This window comes from Culex quinquefasciatus, chromosome 1 (assembly GCF_015732765.1).
Source record: "Culex quinquefasciatus strain JHB chromosome 1, VPISU_Cqui_1.0_pri_paternal, whole genome shotgun sequence".
In the NCBI taxonomy this organism is placed as follows: domain Eukaryota; kingdom Metazoa; phylum Arthropoda; class Insecta; order Diptera; family Culicidae; genus Culex; species Culex quinquefasciatus.
In genome coordinates this window covers 118,790,867-118,814,294 of record NC_051861.1, presented here as the reverse complement: position 1 = coordinate 118,814,294, position 23,428 = coordinate 118,790,867, and the positions used below count along the sequence as shown (strand labels likewise).

The 23,428-nt window shown below is 33.9% G+C and overlaps 1 protein-coding gene across 6 annotated transcripts in view; it reads left to right on the top strand.

Moving 5' to 3' along the window:
• Positions 1-22,930, top strand: part of LOC6038461 (armadillo segment polarity protein) — a 64,816-nt gene extending 41,886 nt beyond the window's left edge. For 4 of the 6 annotated variants that reach the window (XM_038250761.1, XM_038250767.1, XM_038250776.1 and 1 more), the window contains 5 exons: positions 797-2,433; positions 8,926-9,129; positions 9,220-9,492; positions 14,365-14,458; positions 21,506-22,930. In XM_038250761.1, the coding sequence (XP_038106689.1) occupies positions 797-2,433; positions 8,926-9,129; positions 9,220-9,492; positions 14,365-14,458; positions 21,506-21,771 (2,474 nt within the window). In that variant the 3' untranslated portion in view covers positions 21,772-22,930. Of the gene's footprint in view, positions 1-796; positions 2,434-8,925; positions 9,130-9,219; positions 9,493-14,364; positions 14,459-14,646; positions 15,131-21,505 lie in introns of those variants that run through there. The other 2 variants (XM_038250781.1, XM_038250788.1) reach the window with 2 other exon arrangements.
• The last annotated feature ends 498 nt before the right edge of the window (positions 22,931-23,428 follow it).

Genomic DNA, 23,428 nt, shown 5'->3' with positions numbered 1-23,428 from the left:
TTAATTAAAATAACCAAGGTATTGTAAATTTGCAATACAAAAAAAAAACATTTAAAAAAATAATATTTAGGTGGTAACAAATGTAATCAATAACAAAATAGGTTGGTAACTGCAATTGGTAGCGCTACCAAAATCTGTAAGTAGAAATTTTGGCCATTCTACAAGAAAATAGGGAAAAAATGTACAATTTATTCTTCATAACTTAACTTCTAGGAATCCTTTCGTGTGATAAGTCAACCAAAAGCAACAATCCTTCTGTCTGCATTGGATGCTTGTTTTGACAGCAAGTCTAGCAATTGATGTAGCAAAAGCTGTGTGACATTTTGTGCAGCATTTCTTTCGCGTGGGTATAGTAACTTACTCTTCAAGAAAATATTAAGTTTTTTTTCAAACAATAGAAACTTTGAGTGACGGCTTTCGCAAAACCCTTCACCATAATTGCTTCATTTATGCTTCATGAAAAATTCCTAAAGGACAACACTCTGCACTGGGAAAACCGCAAGGTGCAAAACCTCCATCCCGGCAAATTATGTCATCAAAGACCGATCGTCGTTCCGGTCTGTAATTTGTCAACCGCACGGTAATGATAGGTTAGGTGCAAAACACGGCACGTCACAATAGGTACATTGCGATTCATCCGTTCCGCTTGCCGGGAATCGACGGTGACATGTTAATTTTTAGTCCTTTTCTAGAACAACGCGTGTGTGTGTGATTGACAACCCTTGGAATGAGATCCCCCCAAAGCTGCTAATTTCCCGGATGAATTATTAATCGCGGTTCCTTCTTCTACTTCTAGTGTCCCATAACCCGTACAACCCGTCGCCGGATATGCCGATGCCGTCGGCGAAGGAGCAAACGCTGATGTGGCAACAGAACTCGTACATCGGTGACTCCGGCATCCACTCGGGTGCGGTCACGCAGGTGCCGTCGCTCAGTGGCAAGGGCGACGACGACATGGAGGACGACCCGCTCATGTTCGACATGGACCAGGGCTTCTCGCAGAACTTTACCCAGGACCAGGTGGACGACATGAACCAGCAGCTGAGCACGACGCGCTCGCAGCGGGTACGCGCGGCCATGTTCCCGGAGACGCTGGAGGAGGGGATTGAGATTCCGTCGACGCAGTTTGATCCGCAGCAGCCGACGGCGGTCCAGCGCTTGTCGGAGCCGTCGCAGATGTTGAAGCATGCCGTGGTTAATCTTATCAACTACCAGGACGATGCGGATTTGGCCACGCGTGCCATTCCCGAGCTCATCAAGCTGCTGAACGACGAGGACCAGGTTGTGGTGTCGCAGGCTGCCATGATGGTCCATCAGTTGTCCAAGAAGGAGGCGTCCCGTCATGCCATCATGAACAGTCCCCAGATGGTGGCCGCCCTCGTGCGAGCCCTGTCGCAGAGCAACGATCTCGAGACGACCAAGGGCGCCGTCGGAACGTTGCACAACTTGTCGCACCACCGTCAAGGTCTGCTTGCCATCTTCAAATCCGGTGGCATTCCGGCCCTGGTCAAGCTGCTCTCGTCCCCGGTTGAGTCGGTCCTGTTCTACGCGATCACCACCCTTCACAATCTGCTGCTGCACCAGGACGGTTCCAAAATGGCCGTCCGCCTAGCCGGAGGTCTCCAGAAGATGGTGGCCCTCCTCCAGCGTAACAACGTCAAATTCTTGGCCATCGTCACGGACTGCCTGCAGATCCTAGCTTACGGCAACCAGGAAAGCAAACTGATCATCCTTGCCTCAACCGGACCAAGCGAGCTCGTCCGCATCATGCGTTCGTACGACTACGAGAAGCTCCTCTGGACCACGTCCCGCGTCCTCAAAGTCCTCTCCGTTTGCTCCAGCAACAAGCCGGCCATCGTCGAAGCCGGAGGCATGCAAGCACTAGCAATGCACCTGGGCAACCCCTCCCAACGTCTCGTCCAAAACTGCCTCTGGACGCTGCGCAATCTGTCGGACGCCGCAACCAAGGTCGACGGTCTCGAGACCCTCCTGTCCGGCCTGGTCACCGTGCTCGGCTCGTCCGACGTCAACGTGGTGACCTGCGCCGCCGGCATCCTCTCCAACCTGACGTGCAACAACCAGCGCAACAAGGTCACCGTCTGTCAGGTCGGTGGCGTTGAGGCCCTCGTCGGAACGATCATCAACGCCGGGGATCGTGAGGAGATCACCGAGCCGGCTGTGTGCGCCCTGCGTCACCTGACGTCGCGTCACCCCGAGTCCGAGCAGGCGCAGAACATCGTGCGCAACGGGTATGGGTTGCCGGTTATTGTGAAGCTGCTGAATCCGCCGTCGCGTTGGCCGTTGATCAAGGCCGTCATCGGGTTGATTCGTAACTTGGCGCTGTGTCCGTCGAATGCGGCACCGTTGAGGGAGAATGGGGCGATCCATCTGCTGGTGCGGTTGCTGTTTAAGGCGTTCCAGGATACGCAGAGGGTGAGTGTTTGGAAGTTTTAGCTTTTATAACATGGTGTCGAATTTATAATATTTCTGTAAATCGTTTTAAGATATAATACGGAAATGGTATATTTTTTCAAACTATTTTTTTTAATTTTGATGTGGACGAAGATTTGGTAATTTTTATTTTTGGACTTTGATTTCCACAATTTAAATTTTGTTATGATGAATCTTACTGAATTGAAATTAGAAAAAAAAGTTACTTAATCCACCCTAAGGTGGTTGGTGCCTTCCTCACATTTAAAGGGTAATGCTATCCAAAATAGACATAAAAGGGCGGACCTTTCAGTGTTCTATCAATTTGACTCATTATACATACCATCAGATTTGGTAGTCAGATCTTCATAATTTAGGGCACTTATGTGCTTTTAACATTTGATAGGGTTGTCAGATCTTCAATCTTTTGAACTCGTTGAAAAGGTCTTTTGAATACCTTTCTAAAATGTATAACATGACTGGGTTTCTTACAAAAATACCACCCTTTTTACAATCTTCTGGACTTTTGTTAAAATCGTTTTTTTTTACGATTTTACTTTTGAAGTACTTAATTAATCTTTATAATTTTCAATAGCGACTTATAGGACCCCAAGACGAATCGAATGAGACCAAAACGGTCCAAATTGGTTCAGCCAATGCCGAGATGATCCAGTGCAATTTTTTTATAAACATACCACCACACACACAGACATTTGCTCAGAATTTGTTTCTGAGTCGATATGTATACGTGAAGGTGGGTCCAGGAGGTCAAATTAATAATTTCAGTGAGATGAGGAAGGCAAAACAAAAAAAAATGCATTTTAGAGTTTGAAAATAAAACTCAAAATATTTTAAAAACTTTAAAAAAATTATTATTTTTTTTTGTGTTTTTTGACTGTCGAAATTTTTTTCAAGGATTTTACAATATCCATATTTTAGCAATTTCCAAAATTTTAGAATTATTAGATCTTGATTTTTTTAAATTTTGGATTTTCAAAATTCAGAATGCTTTGATCACTGAATTTATATTTTAAATTGAGAATTAAATAACTTCAATAATTTAAAACATTTGAAAATTTCATAATTTTGGTTCTTGGGAATTTTAAAATTAAGAGTTTTGGGATTTTAGAATTTTGGTACTTGGGAATTTTAGAATTCAGAATGCTATAATCTCAGAGTTTTAGAATCTGACAGTTTTGAAACTAAGAAAGCATAGATCTCCGAATTTTAGAAATTTATAAATTTTAGATATTTCAGAGCATGAAGTATTTAGAATTCGACGTTTTTTTTTTAAATTGATACTTTTCTGTATTTTAAGAATTTAGAAATTGTGAACTTTACAACTTTTAACCTTAAATTTCTTTGTCTAGTTTTCAAATTACCAAATTTTTAGTTTTCTGAATCAAGGATTTCTAAATAATTTGCAGTAGTCGGAATTTTAAAACTTCAAAATAACTGAATTTATTTATCTTGGAAATAACAAAAAAAAATATTTCTGATTTTTAATTTTGGAATGTTAAAATTTTGAAATAAATTTACAAATTTCCTTTAAAGATATACAAAAATATAGTTATTTGATTTTTTTCAATTTTGGAATTACATTTTTTTAATGTTTCAGAATTTTTAAAATAATAAAAATTTGCGTAGAACTCAGAATTATATAATCAAAGAATTTAACAATTCGATACATTTTAAAATTTCAGAATTTAATAACTCAATACATTTTAGGATTTCCAAATTTTGGATTCATAGAATTCGAAATGCCTATGTTCTCAAAGTTTTAAAATTTCATAATGTTAAAATTAAGAATAAGGCTTTCTAGTCAGAAATGAAGCAAAACATCCAAAGAATGTTTACATGGCAGCATGATTATATTTTTTTCACTGTAGGACTTAGAAAGTGTTATGCTCAAAATTTTGAAGTTTATAAATTTTAGATGTTTCAGCATAAAAATAAATAAATTTGAGTATTCAGGATTGTAATTCTCAAATTATGACCTTTTTTTTAGAAATAAAAAAATTTAGAATTTTGGATTTTTGTTAATGTTGTAATTTTTGAATCTTAGATTTTCAGAATGCTTTGATCGCTGACTTTTTTTATTTGACTGTTTGATAATATGATATGTTATCAAATTTTATAAATTTAGTATTTTGGAGTTTGAGAATTCAGAAATCTCATAGTTTTAGAAATTGATAATTTTAAACTGGGAATGCTTAGAACTCCGATTTTCATAATATAGAAATTTTAGATGTTTCTGAACATGAAAATTTAAAAATCAGGGATTTAGAATTTTACAATTTTTTTAATTGTTACTATTTTAAAATCTTGTATTGAAATTGTAAACTTCCCAATTTAAAATATGTAACTTTTAGTTTACAAATTCCTTTATTTTTAGTTTTCTAAATCCAGGATTTTTTTTTTTTGTAGTTTTGGAAAGCGGAATTTTCAGACATTAACAAATATTTTTTGAAGAATCGTCGAACTTTTTAGAATAACAAATCTTCAGATTTTTCAGAATTTTGAAATTATAAAATTTTAAAATTCAGAATTCAGATTTCTTTAATTTTAGAATTATAAATATTGATAATTTAGTAAATTTTAGAACTTAAAAAAATAAATTTGTAATTATATGATTTCAAAATTTAGAAGGCGCAAATCTGACAATTTTAAAACATACAGTTTTTTATTTTAGAATTTTAAAATTTAGAAATTTTGGGATTCGAGAATTCAAAACGCTATTTTCTCAGAGTTTTGGAATTTATTAATTTTGAAATTAAGAATGCTAAAAATATTAGAATTTTTGAATTTAAGGGATCAGAATTTAATAATTTTTAAATAATGACTTTTAAGATTATTTTTAAAGAATCCTGCATTCTTAGATTTTTTTGCATTGCGAGTTTTTTTTTCCTATTTTTATTCTTTATTTTAAAATTTTCTGAATTTACAGTTTTCTGAATTCAAATTTTTTATTTTATTTATTTTGGAAATTTTGAAATCTGGAATTTAAATAAAAATAATAAATTTTAGGAATTTGGATTTAATTACAATACAACTTTTATTTCTCTTGCAAATTTAAGAATTTTTAAATTTAAAATTTTTAAATTTGTGTTGTTTTTGAATATTTATTTCATAATTTTCTAATTTAAGAATTTCAGATTTTTCAGAATTTTAGAATTTGAGCATTTCACAATTTGGAACATTTAGGAATTTTAAAATTGTGGAAATTGGGAAGTTTAAAGTTGTATAGCATAGCATAGCATAGCATAGCATAAGCATAGCATAACGGGTCTGCACCACGCTGTAGGGGGTGCCACAATGGTCAATTCAATATTCTTAGACAATTTGATTGCTGCCCGGTACAACCAAGAATATCTAAGAACGTAAATTTCCACACTGTGCTCCAAGGCTACGCCCATACAGTCCCGTGGGGATTTGGGAGGATGTTTTGTTGTTCACTAGTGGCAAAAGTGCAGGGAACCCATGCGACTTTTAAAAGTGAACGGAATATTTTTGGGAGGTTTGGAATGGGGGTTAGGGGAATTTCATCGGGCCGATGAAAATGGTTGAGTGCGTAATGTATTTAATGATTTGAATGTTTGTAAGTGTAAATGTGAGTCTGTAGTGTATTATCTAATAAGCATATAGTTTTGTAATAATGATAAATAATAAATATAATAAATATAGTAAATAAAATAAATATAATAAATACAATCAAGATGATTCCAGGAAGCTGTAAAAAAAAAAAAACAGTTATTTAAAATAAAAATGCTCCAGATGGTTCCCATGCTGTTTTAGAAAGTTTCGTTAATTTAAGCAATTTGATCATATATGGTATGAGGAGATGGTATATTACAGGAAAGCAATAGGATAAGGAATAATATGAACATTTTAATAAATCATATAGTGAGTAGACAAATTTACATGTAGACATTTAATTTAAAATAATTCCAGGAAGCTGTAAAAAATGAAAATAATTTTAAAACTAATACTCCAGATAGAAACACAAATAAAACAACAAAGACATAAGAATCCTAACACGCGGCTTCGCACCATCCACATAATTCGACATGAACACGATCACGAATACAGCACAAAAAGAACGCCACAAAAATCCATCTTCCCGGCGCTGCTGCTCACACGACACTCAAAAATTGGGAAGTTTAAAGTTGTAGACCTAAAAATGCTTTGATCCCAACATTTTAAAATTTTATAATAGAATACAATTTAAGAATTCTAAAATTTTTAAATTCAGATTGCTTCAAAATTTTAGAATTGGATTATTTTTAAATTCAGAATGTTAAGAACTTATTTGTAGTCTGTAGTTTTTTAGTTTTTTTATTTTAATTTTTCTCTATATATGATTGTTACATTTTGAGATTTTAATTTAAATTTTTTAAAGCGGCTTTGTGCATGCTATATTAAAAAAAAAACACTGTTTTGGATATATTTTTAACTTCACAAACATTGCAGTGGTTCAGACTTGTTGTCTTAAGAAAATTGATTGAAAATTGGAAGTGGCAATTTTGGCTAGATTTTAATCTGCTTTTTCTGGTTCTTTTTTTTGGTTTCATTTTTGCATATTTGGAAACATTTTGTGGATGTTAATCCAATTAACTTTACCAAAACCCAAATTTTACTTTTTTATATATGTTTCATGTGACCTATTTTAATTTTTTTTTTTTTAAATATTTTTCTAAATTTAAAAAGAAATAAAAAAGTCTTTTTTTTTTTGAAATTTTTTTTGAAATTAAATATATCTTTATTGAACTTTCTTATAATAATTACATTTCTTTTACATGCTAAGTGGTATGGCCTAATGCTCTTCATCTTTGTTGTATTTTTCGTTTTATTATTAACTGATCACATTTATTTTATTTACTTCAAATTGTTTTACATTATTGCATTGAATCGAATACATTTGGGTAAAAAGAAAAAAACACTTTAACAACTAATCCTAACTTAAAACTAAAAAAATAAATTCATTGAAATATTCAAAATCATTAGAACGTGTAAACTACGAACTGTATTTTAAGATGAATGCTCCAAGAGTTCTTACTTGTTCCTGGCGAGTTTTGCACCCACGCAGAGTTGTTGTCATCTCGATGAAAATGTTCAGAAGTTCTTGTGGAGAAAACAGGTCACTGCTGCCTTCATCCGTTGATGCTGGTTGGTTTTCCCTCGGTTGCTGACTGAAGCCTGGAGGTGTTATATTCTCTGCAACTCTTTGCCGCTGATTCAACGGCAATGGCTGCAGATTTGGAACCACTCGAACAGGTCCCGCTCGTGGTGACGCCAAAGCAGGAAAATCCACGTCCGTGTATGCTGGTGGTGTTTTGCGACGATTTGGTTGGTGCCTCGTCGTCGCTTGCTGCCGAATTTTTACAAACTCAGCACGTTTTGGGCAGCTTCGATTCTTGGTCGAATGGTCGCCGCCGCAATTGAAGCATTTCGCTTCGATGTTCTCGTTGATTGTTTCGCAAGCTTGAGTTTTGTGCTCACCTCCGCAGGTTGCACAACGACTCTTGATGAAACAGTTCCTTCCACCATGTCCAAACTGCAAACAGTTCGAACACTGTGTCACGTCACGGTGCACTGGACGATAACGTTCCCAAGTCACGATGATGTTGAAAATCGCCCGAACTGCTTTCAGCTCAGACGGCGTTGTCGTTCCTTTCTCGAGATGAACCAGGTACAGTTGATCACGATACTTGATGTCCTTGTTGTGTCTCGTCATCTTGAAGACTTCAATCACGTTCAACTTCAGAGTTTTGAGCTCTTCTTTCAGCACACTCACATCCATGTCGTACAGGCCTCGGAGGACCTGTTTCATGGGCCGTTTACCTGGATCGTCATGGCTGAAGTATTCAATCTTTGTGTTGTTCAGGAAATCCCGAACGTAGTTGTAATCCTTTCTGGTAGGTAGCAGAATTTTGAGTCCATCAGCACACAAGCGAATGGAAGCTCGTAAAGCACCAGATTTGATAAACCCGGTCAGCCACTTTCGCACCGAATCCGATGACGATGTTTTCACAAAAATGGGTGGCAACTTTTCCCGTCGCTCAAATTCTTCCTTCTCGCTTACGTCCACAGGGAGGGTAGCGAACTGGTTTCCAGACGAATTTTGAGCGTCCTTGCTCAAACTGCCTGGCTTTGCAGGTAGCGCTTCGGCATTCTTTAGCTTCTTCAAATCTGCCGATCCTGCTGGTGAGGACCGCCTCTTTTTCTTGCCGTGAGGCATTTTTGCACTTTTTAGCACTTTTTAGGAGCTAATATCGAGGAGTACCTCACTGATTGCTGGTCCACAAGGGAATGAAAAAAAGTCTTTGTTTTGCTTTTCTAACATAAATTGATGAACCAATCTGATAATATAAATTCGAGATTTAGCAAGGTCAGGAAGAAGTGAAAAAAAAAACATTTTTTTTAATCAAAATATGTGTCGACACCATGTTCAAAACTGATAAATGACTGAAAATTAAATTTCAATCCTTCTTTCAGCAACGCTCCTCGGTCGCAACCAACGGTTCCCAACCACCAGGGGCCTACGCCGACGGCGTCCGCATGGAGGAGATCGTCGAGGGCACGGTCGGCGCCCTCCACATCCTCTCCAAGGAGGAACTGAACCGGCAGCTCATCCGCCAGCAGAACGTGATTCCGATCTTTGTCCAGCTGCTGTTCTACAACGACATTGAAAACATTCAGGTGAGTCTTCCCCCCCTTCCAGGGTCATGCGCAGTAGCTTCCGGTGGGCGTGTTTACTAAACTTCCTCTCTCCCCCTCTTCCTCATCCAGCGCGTGGCCGCCGGCGTCCTGTGCGAGCTGGCCGTCGACAAGGAGGTGGCGGAGATGATCGAGGCCGAGGGCGCCACCGCACCGCTCACCGAGCTGCTCAACTCGGCCAACGAGGGCGTCGCCACGTACGCCGCCGCCGTCCTGTTCAAGATGAGCGAGGACAAATCGATGGACTACAAGAAGCGCTTCTCCAGCGAGCTGACGACGCTGCCCGTGTTCCGCGACGACAGCATGTGGAACAACGGCGAGCTCGGCATGGGGCCGGATCTGCAGGTGAGGCTTTTTCCCCCCATATTTATTTTTTAGAGTGAAAGACAGAGAAAGGGAAGATTTCCAATCGCTTCTTCGTCCTACGCGGTGTGTGAGCTATGATGATGGTCATATTATAGGTTGAGTATTGTTGTTGTGTGGCTTGTTCGAAGTAGAAAGTTCATGTTTTACTTGTTGCGTGTGTTGTCGGTGTTTTGTTAATTTCAAGCGATTTAAACTTATTATTGTCATCCTGAATCATCAATTTTGGCCATAGCTAAAAAAAAAAACAAGCCCATTGCATGCAAACGTGTTGTAAGTACAACTGCGCCGCGTTAAGTGTGCAAACTGTCATGGTAAGATCAGAGCAGCTTTTTGCAAATGCCTATTTAGAACAGGGGGCATAGAAAATTCTATACAAGCTAGATTACACAAAAGTATCTGTCTATGGTTTTGCAAATATTGTTTATTACATTGCATTTTTTTTTTTTTTTTTTAAAATGATGAATCTTCAAAACTTTTTAAGTAGGTACACTTAGAAAAATATATTTAAAATCATTTTAATTGTAAATTTGCAAACTAAGAAACTTAAAATAAAAATACCGTAAAAAATCTTTAAAAATCAAATTTATTAGAAAAATAATTACAATATTAGGCTGGTACAAATATTTTTAAAAGTTTTGTCACCCCCTTCAAAATTGGCCCGAAAAATCAGGAGGCAAAAAAATTATTTTTACAATAAACTTCAAAATTGCAATGAAAATTCAAGTGCAACCAGCTGAAATCAAATTAAAATACATTCTCCTGTGTTTAAAATCATTTTTAGCATGTTTGGGTTTATTAAAAAATCTTAAGATTTTTAGAAAATTTTCGATGCAAAATCTTTTTTTTCGATACAATTTTTGTTTTTGTAAGATCTTAAATTTTTTGAAAACTAATGATTGCAAAACAACTGAACTAGTGTAAAATGCATTTTAAAACACTTTTTTCATTTAAATGTGAAGACTATGGCTTGTTATTTAAATTTTTATATTTTTTTTATTTTTTTGCCCCCCCCCCCCTTGACCTCGGCCAGGGCCCAGGGACAAAAACTTTTTTAAATATTTGCATCGGCCTTTCAAAATACAGAAATTTTAAGATCCAAAATTGTAAAATTTAAAAAAAATGTGATACTCAAATACTAAAACCAAAAAGTTCTGAAATTATAAAATTATTAAAATTTGAAATTGTAATATCTAAAAGTCTTAAATTCTAAGAGTCTAAAATTGTTATAATCGTATGTTCTAAAATACCTAAATTCCAAAACTTTTATGATTCTACAATTTCTAAAAAAATAAAAATTCTTTGAATTTCTAAATTATAATTTTTAAGATGCTGAAATTGAGATGTTCTAAAATTCCAAAATTCTAGTTCCACAATTCTAAAATTCTAAAACCGTGAATTTCTAAAATTTGAAATTATAAAATTAAAGATTATTAAATTCTAAAACTGTACATTCTAAAGCTCAAAGATACTAAGATTTTGAAATTCTAAAATTTTTATAGAATACAAGCTCTTCCCGGCAAACTTCGTCCTGCCCTTTTTTGGTTTCCTGACGTTTCTTGCTTGTTTGCGAATTCAGCCTCCTGTGATCAAAATTTGATTTTACGCAGCTTTTCCTATACAATCTGCAGATTTTCCGGAATCGGTTCCAGAGTGGCCAAAGTGTCAATTAGTTAACGTATAAACCTTCATTGGGCTTATACGAACCCAACGCAACAAAGAGCACCTCGATCCGACGCTCCGTATTAAACTGATTCGCGTTCGAACAAAACCGTCGAAATTTTTTATATATATGATGATGATGATGATGATGATGATGATGATGATATATTTATAAATTTCAAAATTCGAAGATACTAACATTTTATAATTCCAAAATCTTAGAAGTTAAATCATAGAAGTCTAAATTTGAATACTCTTAAGCTCTAAAATTCCAAAAAAATAAAAAAAATCAGATTCTAGATTATCTAAAAATTTAAAAGGTATAATATTCTGAAATTTCCATATTTAAAAATTCTAAGATACTACAAAAATTGAGAAATTCTAAAATTCTAGCATTAAAAAATTCGAATTCCACAATTCTAAAAAATTCTATAATTCTAAAATTCTAAATTGAACAATTCTAAAATTTAAGATCAAAAAATTGTGAAACTGTAAATTATTGAGTTCTAAGATACTAAAATTCCAAAATTCAAAAATTTGTAAAGAATTTATCTATTTAAAAAAATATAAATTCTAAGATACTAAAATTTAAAATTCTATAAGTCAAATTCTAGAAGTCCATAGTCCAAAATTTAAAAAATCCTTAATACTATATTTTTAAATTCTAAACGATCTAAAAAATAAAAAAATCTGAACTTTTTAAATTTAAAAACTTTAGCATGCTACAAAAATTGTATGTAATAGTATTCCAATAACTGTAAAATTCTAAAATTCTATAATACTACATTTCTATAATTCTTTATTGGTCAATTATAAAATTCTGAAACTGTAAATTATTAATTTCTTAGATACCGAAATTCAAAAATTTTAAAGTTTCTTAATTTCTAAATTCTTAGATACTAAAATTCTGAAACTCAGATATTCTAATCCAAAAATTTTCAAATTTTCAAATTCTAAAACTGTGAAACACACAAAAAACAAAAATTACAATAATAACAAGAATGACAAAAAGACAGAAATGACAAAAAATATTGACCAAAACCAAATTATCATTCAAAAACTATCAAAATAGTAAAAATTACCAAAATTGACCAAATGATTTAAATTTGGTGATCAAAATGACAAAAACATTTCTAAACTTCTAAAAATCAAAAATTCTAAAATTCCAGAATTCCAAAAAAGTAGAATGACTAAAATTACAATAATATTAAGCATAACATAAATTACCAATATTATCAAAATGACCTAAATAACAAAAAGACCCAAATCACCAAAATGTTCAAAATTACCAAACTGACCAAAATGAATAAATTGACTAGAAGACCAAAATGAACAAAATGACCTAAATGGCTAAAAAGACCTGAATTACCAAATTGACGAAAATGTCCAAAAATATAAAAAATACCATGCTGATTGAAATTAACAAAATGACCAAGATATAAAAATTACCTTAGTGATAAAATGACCTAAATGACCAAATTAACCAAAATTATCAGAATTGACAAACTGACCAAAATGACCAAAATTAACTAAATGACCAAAATGAACTAAATGACCAAAATGAGCTAAATGACCAAAATAATCAAAATGACCTAAATGGTAAAATGACCTCAATGACATAATGCAACAAAATTATCAAAATCACCAAACTGACCAAAATGTCCAAGATGAACAAAATGACCAAAATGATCACAATGACCAAAATGGCAAAATTGACCAAAATTACCAAAATGATCCAAGTGACCAAGTTGACCAAAATGACCTAAATGCCTAAAATGATCAAAATGACCAAATTGACCAAAATGATCAAAATGACCAAAATGATCAAAATGACCAAAATGATCAAAATGACCAAATTGACCAAAATGATCAAAATGACCAAAATTACCAAAATGACCAAATTGACCAAAATGATCAAAAGAACAAAAATGACCAAAATGACCAAAATGAACAAAACGACCAAAATGTCAAAAATGACCAAATTGACCAAAATGATCAAAAGGACAAAAATGATCAAAATGACCAAAATGATCAAAATGAAAAAAATGACCAAATTGACCAAAATGAACAAAACGACCAAAATTAACAAAATGACCAAATTGACCAAAATGATCAAAAGAACAAAAATGACCAAAATGACCAAAATGAACAAAACGACCAAAATGTCAAAAATGACCAAAAATGATCGAAATGACCAAAATGATCAAAATGAAAAAAATGACCAAATTGACCAAAATGAACAAAACGACCAAAATGACAAAAATGACCAAAATTGACCAAAATGATCAAAAGGACAAAAATGATCAAATAACCAAAATAACCAAATTGACAAAAATGATCAAAAGGACAAAAATGATCAAAATGACCAAAATGATCAAAATGACAAAAATGACCAAATTGACCAAAATGAACAAAACGACCAAAATGATCAAAAGCACAAAAATGACCAAAATGAACAAACGACCAAAATGACAAAAATGACCAAACTGACCAAAATGATCAAAAGGACAAAAATGATCAAAATGATCAAAATGATCAAAATGACAAAAATGACCAAAATGATCAATTTTCTTGCAAATTCAAATACAAGTGTAATCTAGCTTGATAAATGGAAACGATATTTTTTTTTTCGTTTATTTTCGTTTAATTCCATTTCGCTTACTTGCTTTTAAACTTCAGTTCATTTTATTCAACAAACGCACTTTTTCTTGAGCTTTCATGCACTGGACATTGCATTTCTAGCTGCTGAAACAAATGCACCCACTCATTTAATTCCACAAATAATTTGATTCACAAACACACTTGCAAAAAATTGCCGCTAATTTTCCGCTTCCATCGAGTGCCTTCCTCGTTTTTCTTTTTAATCGAACCCAAAATTGGTAGCTTCTCATGTGTCTGTTTCAGAAACGATTGGAAATTACATTTAAAAAAAGTAAAAATCTTCTTTTGTAAAGTCAAAATTGCAAAAGAAGATTGCTTAAAAAAACAATATTTCTTAGTTTAGTTAAGTGCCCTTCCAACTGAAAATTGTTACTTAATTTCCCGTTTTTCTTTTCTTTTTCGTTTTCTTCTTTCTTTATTTTTTTCGTTTCTGTCGTGATTTCGTTTCGTCAACACTTTTTCACAAACTCAAAAAAAAAAACTGTAAAAAATCACGCGCCCCACACACGCTAAACCAAAAACGCCCAATAGGACATCCTCTCGCCCGACCAGGCCTACGAGGGCCTCTACGGACAGGGACCGCCGAGTGTCCACAGCTCGCACGGTGGCCGTGCATTCCAGCAAGGTACGTACCCGACCAACTGTTTTGCCGTTTTTTGCATCTAGAGACGGATAAAAAACCTTCCGAAATTTGTAGTTAAAAGTAGAAAGACTAACCTAAAAAAATATGATGAGAAAATTCGTTTAAGGATCCCCAATTAACAGCCCAATCTTTCTTCTCTTTGCTCTTCTTCTCCAATTTCTTACTTGCAGCTAAACCAGCCTAACATATATCATCACTAAAGAAGCAAAAATCTAACAAAAAGTAAAATTACTAAGCGACAGTTGTAGAAAAACCAAAAAAATCCGAGCTAACTACCAAAACCCTGATCGAATCGCGACACCTTCGTCCCTCTATTACCTTGTTCCTACACACTAAAACTGTTTTACCCTCTCCCTTTTTTGTACTTCTAACCTAACCTAACCTAAAAAAAAACAAAGTAGTCAAAGCAACCATTCCCAGTGAAACTCTTCAAAAGAAGTCTCGTTTTTTCACCCTTGCCTCCTATCGTCTCCCCGAAAAAAAAACAAAAACAAATGTCTACGTTAGCCGTCATTGCAAAACAAAACAAACCGTGGTAGTAGGCGAAGCTAAGCTGCAATTTTAAATGCAACATAAATTGTGTAATACAACAGAAAGAATGCATAAAACAAAATAAAGCAAAAACACGTTGTTTGTTGATACAAAAGAAAGTAAGAAAAAAAACGCCTATAAGAGAGAGAGAAAAAAAATCGAAAAGAGAAAAGACACATTTTTAAACAACAAAAGACACCGCAACATTTGAGCTGTCAAACACGGAAAGAGGAGGAACAGCCAAAGCTTGTCGTCGTTACGTCGTTTATGATCGCAGTAGCGGGCAGCGCACGATTTTCCAAAGACTAGGTGACTATTGATGCAAAAAAAAGGTTTTACAGATTTTTTGCACCGTGTGAAGTTTTATTTTATTTTTTGCGTACGCTATGCATTTTTTAATTTAAAATTTTTATTTTCAATGGCACCGATTCAAATTTTTGTAGTAATTTTGCTTTTTTAAGTTTAAAAGTTTTTTGTTATGATTGATCCTGCAAGCAACTGTTTTACTTTCTGCACCATATACGAGATTGAGTTGTCACCCTTTTTATTTCCTTCCGACCACTAGTGAATTTGACTGGGTTTTGTGTTATTTTGGTTTGGGTCGCTTTTTTCTATGCACGCTATAGTTTTTAAATTATTTAGGAATAATATGGAGAATTTTTCAATTTAATAGTTAACTTTTTCGTTTTAAGCTTGAGAAAATCCCAGCGTTGACATTATTATTGAATTTCAACTCGACTTTTGAGCATACAATTATTGCCCACAAAACATGAGTGCTAAAAAGTTCCTCTTCGACACACTTCATAGTGCTGAAATGTTCAACTTTTCAACGAACCGTAATACTTATCGAAATCATCGATCTGACATTCAAAAAAATTGAAGATGCCGCTAACCAATTTTAGAAGAAGGTCGAAACACAAATGGTCGAATGAACAAATGGTTGTTCCGAAAACAGTTTAACGCAACTGTCAAACCCGTGTGGTGAATTCAGAATGGCCATGGTGAGTTTATGATCGTTCAAATTGACCGTTAAATTTCTGATTGATAAATTTTAAAAGAGATTTACGTCTATTTGTCTGTGGAAATAGATATTTTATTTATCAGTTAGAGACCGTCTAAAAGAACTGCTGTTCAACTGCTGTTTGCTACCAGATTTTGTCCTTTTAGTCGTATATCTTTCGACGTTGACGAAAACAAAAAAAAAACGAATGAGAAAAAATATCAAAAATTTACATTTTTGTCGAACTTTTTATTTATTTATTTTTATTTTTGAATTAATTTTTTTCGAGTTTTTTCATTGAAGACGCCATACAATTTTAAAGGCAAAATTTGGTACTGCAGTCTTGAACTTTTGAAAAAAAATGTATTTTGAAAAAATATCTAAAATATTGTCAAACAAAATTTCACAAAACATGATAAGATGTTAAATCAAATTTACAATTGAAAATTACTACACATTTTGACGTTTTGAAATTATAAGCATATAAAGTTGTTTTTTTTTCGAAAAATGTTTATTTTTTGCAATTCAAAAATATTTCACCAAGGACAAAACCCAACAAAAAAAAAATGTCGTAGAGCTGAGATCCACTTTGTTGATGGGATTGCTAGTTGAATAGAAACCGCCTCTTAACGGTAATTTTTATGAACGGTATCTTATCTAACGGTATCTTATCTTAACGGTATTTTTTCTCAGTCTCATCTTATAAGTCCTCTTTTTCATCGGAATCTCGAAAACTAACGGTTCGATTTTTGATGTTTAAAAGTGAAACTTTTGTTAAATTATCTGCTCTTTCAAAAAATAAAAAATAAAAATTGAGGTTTTCTAATCAATAACAGAGCATTTCTCTGAGATTGTGAATGATATATAAAAATTAAAAAAAATCTGTATCTTTTGAAGGATTTTTTTGATCGATTTGGTATCTTCGATAAAGTTGTAAGATAAGGACTCCACTGAAAAAAAATATACACGGTACAATTTTTTTTGGTTATTTTTAATTTCACTTTTTTGTCACTAAAACTTTATTTGTAAAAAAAAACTATTTTTATTTTTTTTATTTTCTGATATGTTTTAGGGGACATAAAATGCCAACCTTTTTGAAATTTTCAGAACGGTCAAAAAATCTTTGACCGAGTTATGATTTTTTAAATCAATACTGTTTTTTTTTAACATCGAAATATCAGTCGCAAAAATTTTTCAACTTTATTTTTCGATGTAAAATCGAATTTGCAATCAAAAACTCGGATTAGTTTTCAAAAAGCCGTAAGAGCCAATGGTAAACAAAGCCTTTTTTGCATCGGTATCCGACCTACACGCAGAAAAAAGAATTATCAATTCGATAAGTTTCTGCCATCATTTCGATAAATTAAATTATCGGTTGGCAACCAATAATTTATTTTATCAAATTTGATAATTTTTCTTATCAGTTTGATAAACAATGTTTATCAATTTGACAAAATATATTATCGCTTTATAAACGTCATTTGAGAAACGTCAAAAGCAAAATGTATCATTTCGACAAAAATATTTATCATTTTGATAAATGAGTTTATAGAAAAGATAAAGTATTTTATCAAATTGAAAATGTTATTTATCTTCCTTCCACAGCTAGTTCTTCGTATATAAAATAAAACCAAACAAAATATATGCTGCTTTTTAAACTTTATTTTGTTACAAAATTGTAATACCATAAGAAGATAATCCTACTCGGTGAATGGTCCATCAGTTGCTGCCGTTTGTGACAAAGGTTTGGACTCTCCAGGTTGTAGATGTGCATCCGTGGTGGGCCATCGGGTCGAAACTCCACCTTGGAGGATTCTTTCGATACAGGGTGCGTTGTGTTACAAGGACGAAGACGTCGAAAAGCGGCTTGACGGTGTCCTGATTTCTGGTAGGGTTTGGTTCAGGAAACACGCAACTGAAAAGAAGCACGTTTAGCACGACCAATTAGAAATCCAACTTTTATTTTAAAACTCACCTATTGAAATTCAGCGCAAATCTGACACTATCCTTCACCGGTTCCATTGGCAACGTCAGCCAGCCTCTTCTTCCTGGGTGCCAGATTCTTCGGTTTCCCTTTTTTCTTTGGCTCCGGATCTGGTGCTTCCGGAAAACTGCAGTTGCTTTTCCAATATGGCCAGCATGGGTGCGTCTCTTCAGTTGCGGAAGCAGCAGGACTCGCCATTGCGAACTTGATCATTGTGACCGTGAGTTTGGAGGATTCCAATTTCTCCGGTGAAACCACGACAGTAGGAAGAGAGGGACGGTGGTTCCTCAACTTCTTTAAGCACGTTGACCTTTACACACAGTTGGACTCGACCAGCAGACGACCTTTATTTTGTAAGCTGGCCAAATCCTCCGGGTACAACGTCTTTAAAGAAACTTGTTCGTTTCCTCACTCATTTTGGTTTGTTTGTTTATGTTTCAAATGACAGGCAAAAACGTGCATACGGAAAAAAAAATCTAGCAATAATGTTATTTATCAAAATGATAAAGAAGATTGTCGTTTCGATACGTAAAGTTTATCAAAACGATAATTCAACGTTATCAGAACAATAATCAAAAGTTATTGAAGTTGATAATGATATTTATCAATTTGATAAGGCAGTATTTCTCTGCGTGTACCTACGAAAAAAAAAATCAAAAATGCTTAAGATTGTTCATCTACACGTCTCTCAAGTGCCCCAAACTAAAAATTAATGAAATTTTGTTACAATTGGGAGAAAAACGAATATTAGTGTCAGAGGTCACGGTGGCTCTTACGGCTTTTTTAAAACTCACCCGAGAAAAGTACTTTAGTGAAATTTTGATTAAATGCACCGTTTTCAAGTTACAGCCGTTTTTATGTAACTTTTTTGAAAATAGTCGCAGTTTTTAATTTTTTTAAATTAGTGCACATGTTTGTCCACTTTTGAAAAAAATATTTTTGAAAAGCTGAGAAAATTCTCTATATTTTGCTTCTTCTGACTTTGTTGATACGACCTTTAGTTGCTGAGATATTGCCATGCAAAGATTTAAAAACAGGAAAATTGATGTTTTCTAAGTCTCACCCAAACAACCCACAATTTTCTAATGTCGATATCTCAGCAACTATTGGTTCGATTTTCAATGTTAAAATATGAAGCATTCGTGAAATTTTCCGATCTTTTCGAAAACAATATTTTCTTTCTTTTTTTAAACCAAGACTTATATTTCAAAAGGCTAAACATTCAATATTACGTCCTTTTGAAATGTTAGTCCTAATAAAACAAAATTGAGACTAATATATCGATTTTTTTTTGAAAAAAATCAGTATTGATTCAAAAAATCATAACTCGTTCAAAGATGTTTTGCCCGATCTAGAAATTTATGAAAAGTTGGCATTTGATGTCTCCTAAAAAAAATCAGAAAAAATAATTTAAAAAAGTGTTTTTTTTTTTGCAAATCAAGTTTTAGTGACAAAAAGTTAAATTAAAAATCACCAAAAAAAATTATCATATTTTTCAGTGTAGTCCTTAGCCATACCTACAACTTTGCCGAAGACACCAAATCGATCAAAAAAAATCCTTCAAGAGATACAGATTTTTAAATTTTCATGCATCATTTTTGTATGGGCAGCTGCCAAATTTGTATGGAAAATTATATGGACAAACTAATGATGCAAAATGGCTTCTTTGGGCATACCAAAGGCACCAAAAAAGTTTCAGCCGGACTAAAAAATACAAAAAAAAAATAAAAAAAAAGACCGAATTCGTGAAGAATTGCTCAACAGCTTTTTGAAAAGGATCAAACCCATATTTTTTTTAAAATTTCTATGGTTGGGCTAGATTTATAATTTGCAGCAATTTGATGACCAATTTAAAATGAATAGAAACTCACCCAACCAAATTGGGAACGTTCTTTTATTACGTAACGCAAAAAATGAATTTTTGACCCATTTTTTTAATTCAAAGTCAGTATAAACAGTTTCAGTATATAAACAGTTTTTTTTGTTATCTGTAAAGTTCGATTGTCAAATAGTAGTTTATGCAACAAGTTGCAAAAAGAGGATTTTTTCAGCACGAGTCGTACATTTATCCAACGAGGTTCACCGAGTTGGATAAATACGAAGAGTGCTGAAAAAATCAAGTTTTGCAACGAGTTCCATACAACATTTTTTGCAATTCCGAAAAACACCCATTGAGTGAAATTTTAAGTCAAATTTTCATGTATATTGTCAATAAATCATTTAAATCAAAAAAATTTTGAAAGTGTTACTTTTCAAAACAAGTGCTGAAAAGTTCAACTTTTCAGCATTTATATTGAAAAGTGTTGCTATTCGATTCCGTTATTTTTAGTACAGAAAAGTAGGCTATTTCGTCGTTCAAGAATGACAGCAAAAGTAAGTAGTTTCACGACGGAATTGCAAAAAAGATTTTTTAAAGCCTTTTTTATCATAAAGGAGGATCTGGCAACACTGCTTAACATTACGAGCATTTTCGTGATTTAAATTTAGCTGAATGTCGAGAAATTTTAAAGTTTTGTTATACTGTAATTTGTATTGGACAGGTAAATTAAAGTCTGACGAATAGATACAAAAACTGCAGATCTGGCAGCCCTGCCATGTAATATAACCACTTATATCAAACATTTGAACTTTTGTTTTATGGAGGCCGAATAATGTTGCAAAGATTATTTCTATAATCTTTTCAATGAGTAATGAGTTTGCAATTATATCTGGCAACCCTGCTGTAAGATATAATTTCATCGGCGCGATTTACAGGGGTTGAGAAAAAATTTCGGCATAGGTAAGATAACTTTGCTAGAATACTGCAGTCTACAGATTTGGGTACTTCAAGAATTATATGGAAGAGAAATCGTTCTAGATTTTGACAAGATGGACAAGATTTATGATGTAGTCCGTGGCCTCTGAAAATGTTCCAGATCTTACGGGAACATGTCAAAAAATGCAACTTTATTTTAAATTAGTGCAAATATAACTAAAATGAGTGTTTTTTTTCTTGTTTAATATTTTTCCCTGTAGAATTTGGAGTTCAAAATACATTGAAAATCCGTCGCGAAATGTCCATTTTTTGAAACCGATCTGGGACCGATTCTTGGATGTTGCCAAATCTTGTTTAAAATCTAAAATAACCATGCGACGGCTCAAATTTCATGATTATTTTTTAAATGTGGAATTGTCCATGTTTGGCCACTTTCGGTAACTACCAGCTGCTACCTACAAAGGTACGGCTATTTGCTCGTTTTTCGAAACCACGTCTTGCAACGGTCTAACCTTATCATTTTTAGGTGATTTTAAAATACTTTATTTTATAATTTAAAGTAAATTTAAAAAATGTGTATCATAAAAAAATCTTAAATAAATTTTAGTTAATTTTTAAAATGAGTTTTGTTTAATTATGTAGTTAATATAGATTTTTCAGTCCTTTTTCAGTCCTTTTTTATCAAGCACAACTTTAAGATATTCTCAACAAAACATTATTTGCTCTTTACTTACCATTTTTTTCCCTTCCCTTCCACAGGCTACGACACGCTGCCGATAGACTCGATGCAGGGCCTGGAGATTGGCGGCGGTGGCAGCGGTGGCCAGAACGGTGGTCCCCAGCAGCAGAACGGGGGCGGCCCGGTTGGCCCACCACCCTCGGGGCAGCCCACCTCGCCGTACGCCATGGACATGGACGTCGGCGAGATGGACGCGTCGGAGCTGACCTTCGACCATCTGGACGTGATGCCGTCGCCGCCGCAGGACAACAACCAGGTCGCGGCCTGGTACGACACTGACCTGTAAGGAAGGTGGCAGTTTTATTACTCTGATTTTTATTTTATTTTAAATTTACTTCTTATAACACACAAACACAATTTAAAAAAACACACACACGAAAAGTGCTTCCAACATCGATTGACATTGGATTTCAGTTTAGTATTTTTTTCTTTATTCTGTTTTTTCGAGTTCTTTCTTTCTAATATGTGATACCAATTGGCAACTAACTCTCAAACTTCTTTTATCGCTTTTGCGTGCAGCAGCTCCTTATCGAATCAATGTTTGTTGGAAGTTTGCTCTTAAAACAAAAAAAAAAAACTTTATTTTTAGCCGTTAAGTATGATTTACATAACTACTTTATGTATTTTAACAAAAAAAAAACACACACAGAAAGAGAAATCGAAATCAAATAAAAAAATATCGAAAAGTTTATTTAGTTTAAAACACAATCGCATATATCAAAAATTCCTTTATTTATACAAAAAAGAAGAACAAAAGAAACGATGTTTGCTACTGGCATTTTAAACGACCGCGCGACGATGACAAATGACGACGCAAAGAAAGTATATTTAAAAAATCTAAACACAGCAGAAAACAAAAAAAAATAGTATAAATGTTATCATGATGCAGCAACGCAAACAGAAGGAAAAACAAAAGTTTACCATTTTTAACATAAAGTGGGACGAAACTTGATCGAAACATTAGTAGAAAGAACAAACAAAAAATCATATGAATAACAATTCCATTACGAAAACAATTAACTATTGCACGAACACAAAACACACACTCACACATACACTTACTTGTGTGAGGAAAAATTAGAGAAATTCCCGAAAAAAGAAGTTCAGTAATCTCATTTGAGTCGCAGCAGTCAATTCCGTTCCGTTCCCCCTCCCCCACGTGTAAACCCATTACAAGCAGTATGTAGAACTGTCTCTCTTTCTCCTTTTTGATACGATTGTTTACACAAATACTACACGCAAACATGTTTATGAGCAGGCGTCGAGACGATGACATAAGAAATACACACAGACATACACACACACACAAGCATTACTTATATCGATTTGGAGTAATTCATTGATTATTGAAAAATTATTATACATTATATGATGAAACAAGAAACCTTCCTTTCAGTATATAAGAAAACGTAAGGAGAAAATATATTAAAAGCTATACAAAAAAAGTGTTTTTTTTTTTTCATTTCTTTATGATGACAAACATGTGAAACATAACCGACGGCGTGCCCTCCAAGCTGCGGCGCTATAAGATTGAAAAAAGTCCGAAATTTCTGTCATTTCTCCCGCAAATAGCAAACCACACTAAAAGAGCAAACTTTGTCCCATCTGACGATGTGCCTTCCAAGCTGTGACGTCATGGGAAGGGCTCATTCAAGAGTCGAGGATTTTTTTTTTCAATAGGTTCCTAAAAGTTAAAAATATGCAAAAAAAAAATCTCATACGTTTTCTTTTGACAGCTTTTCAATTTGACTCGTTTTAATATTTAGGTAAGCTTATTAACAATCCAGATTTCTACCACACTGAAAAAAATATACTATTTTTAGTTATGAGCAATGTAATTAAACTTATATCTGTAAGCCCATACATCCAATTGAAATGTGGTCAAAGACAAACTTATGGGAAATTGGACGAGCTTTCCGGTAAAAATATTTTCGAAAGTGGAA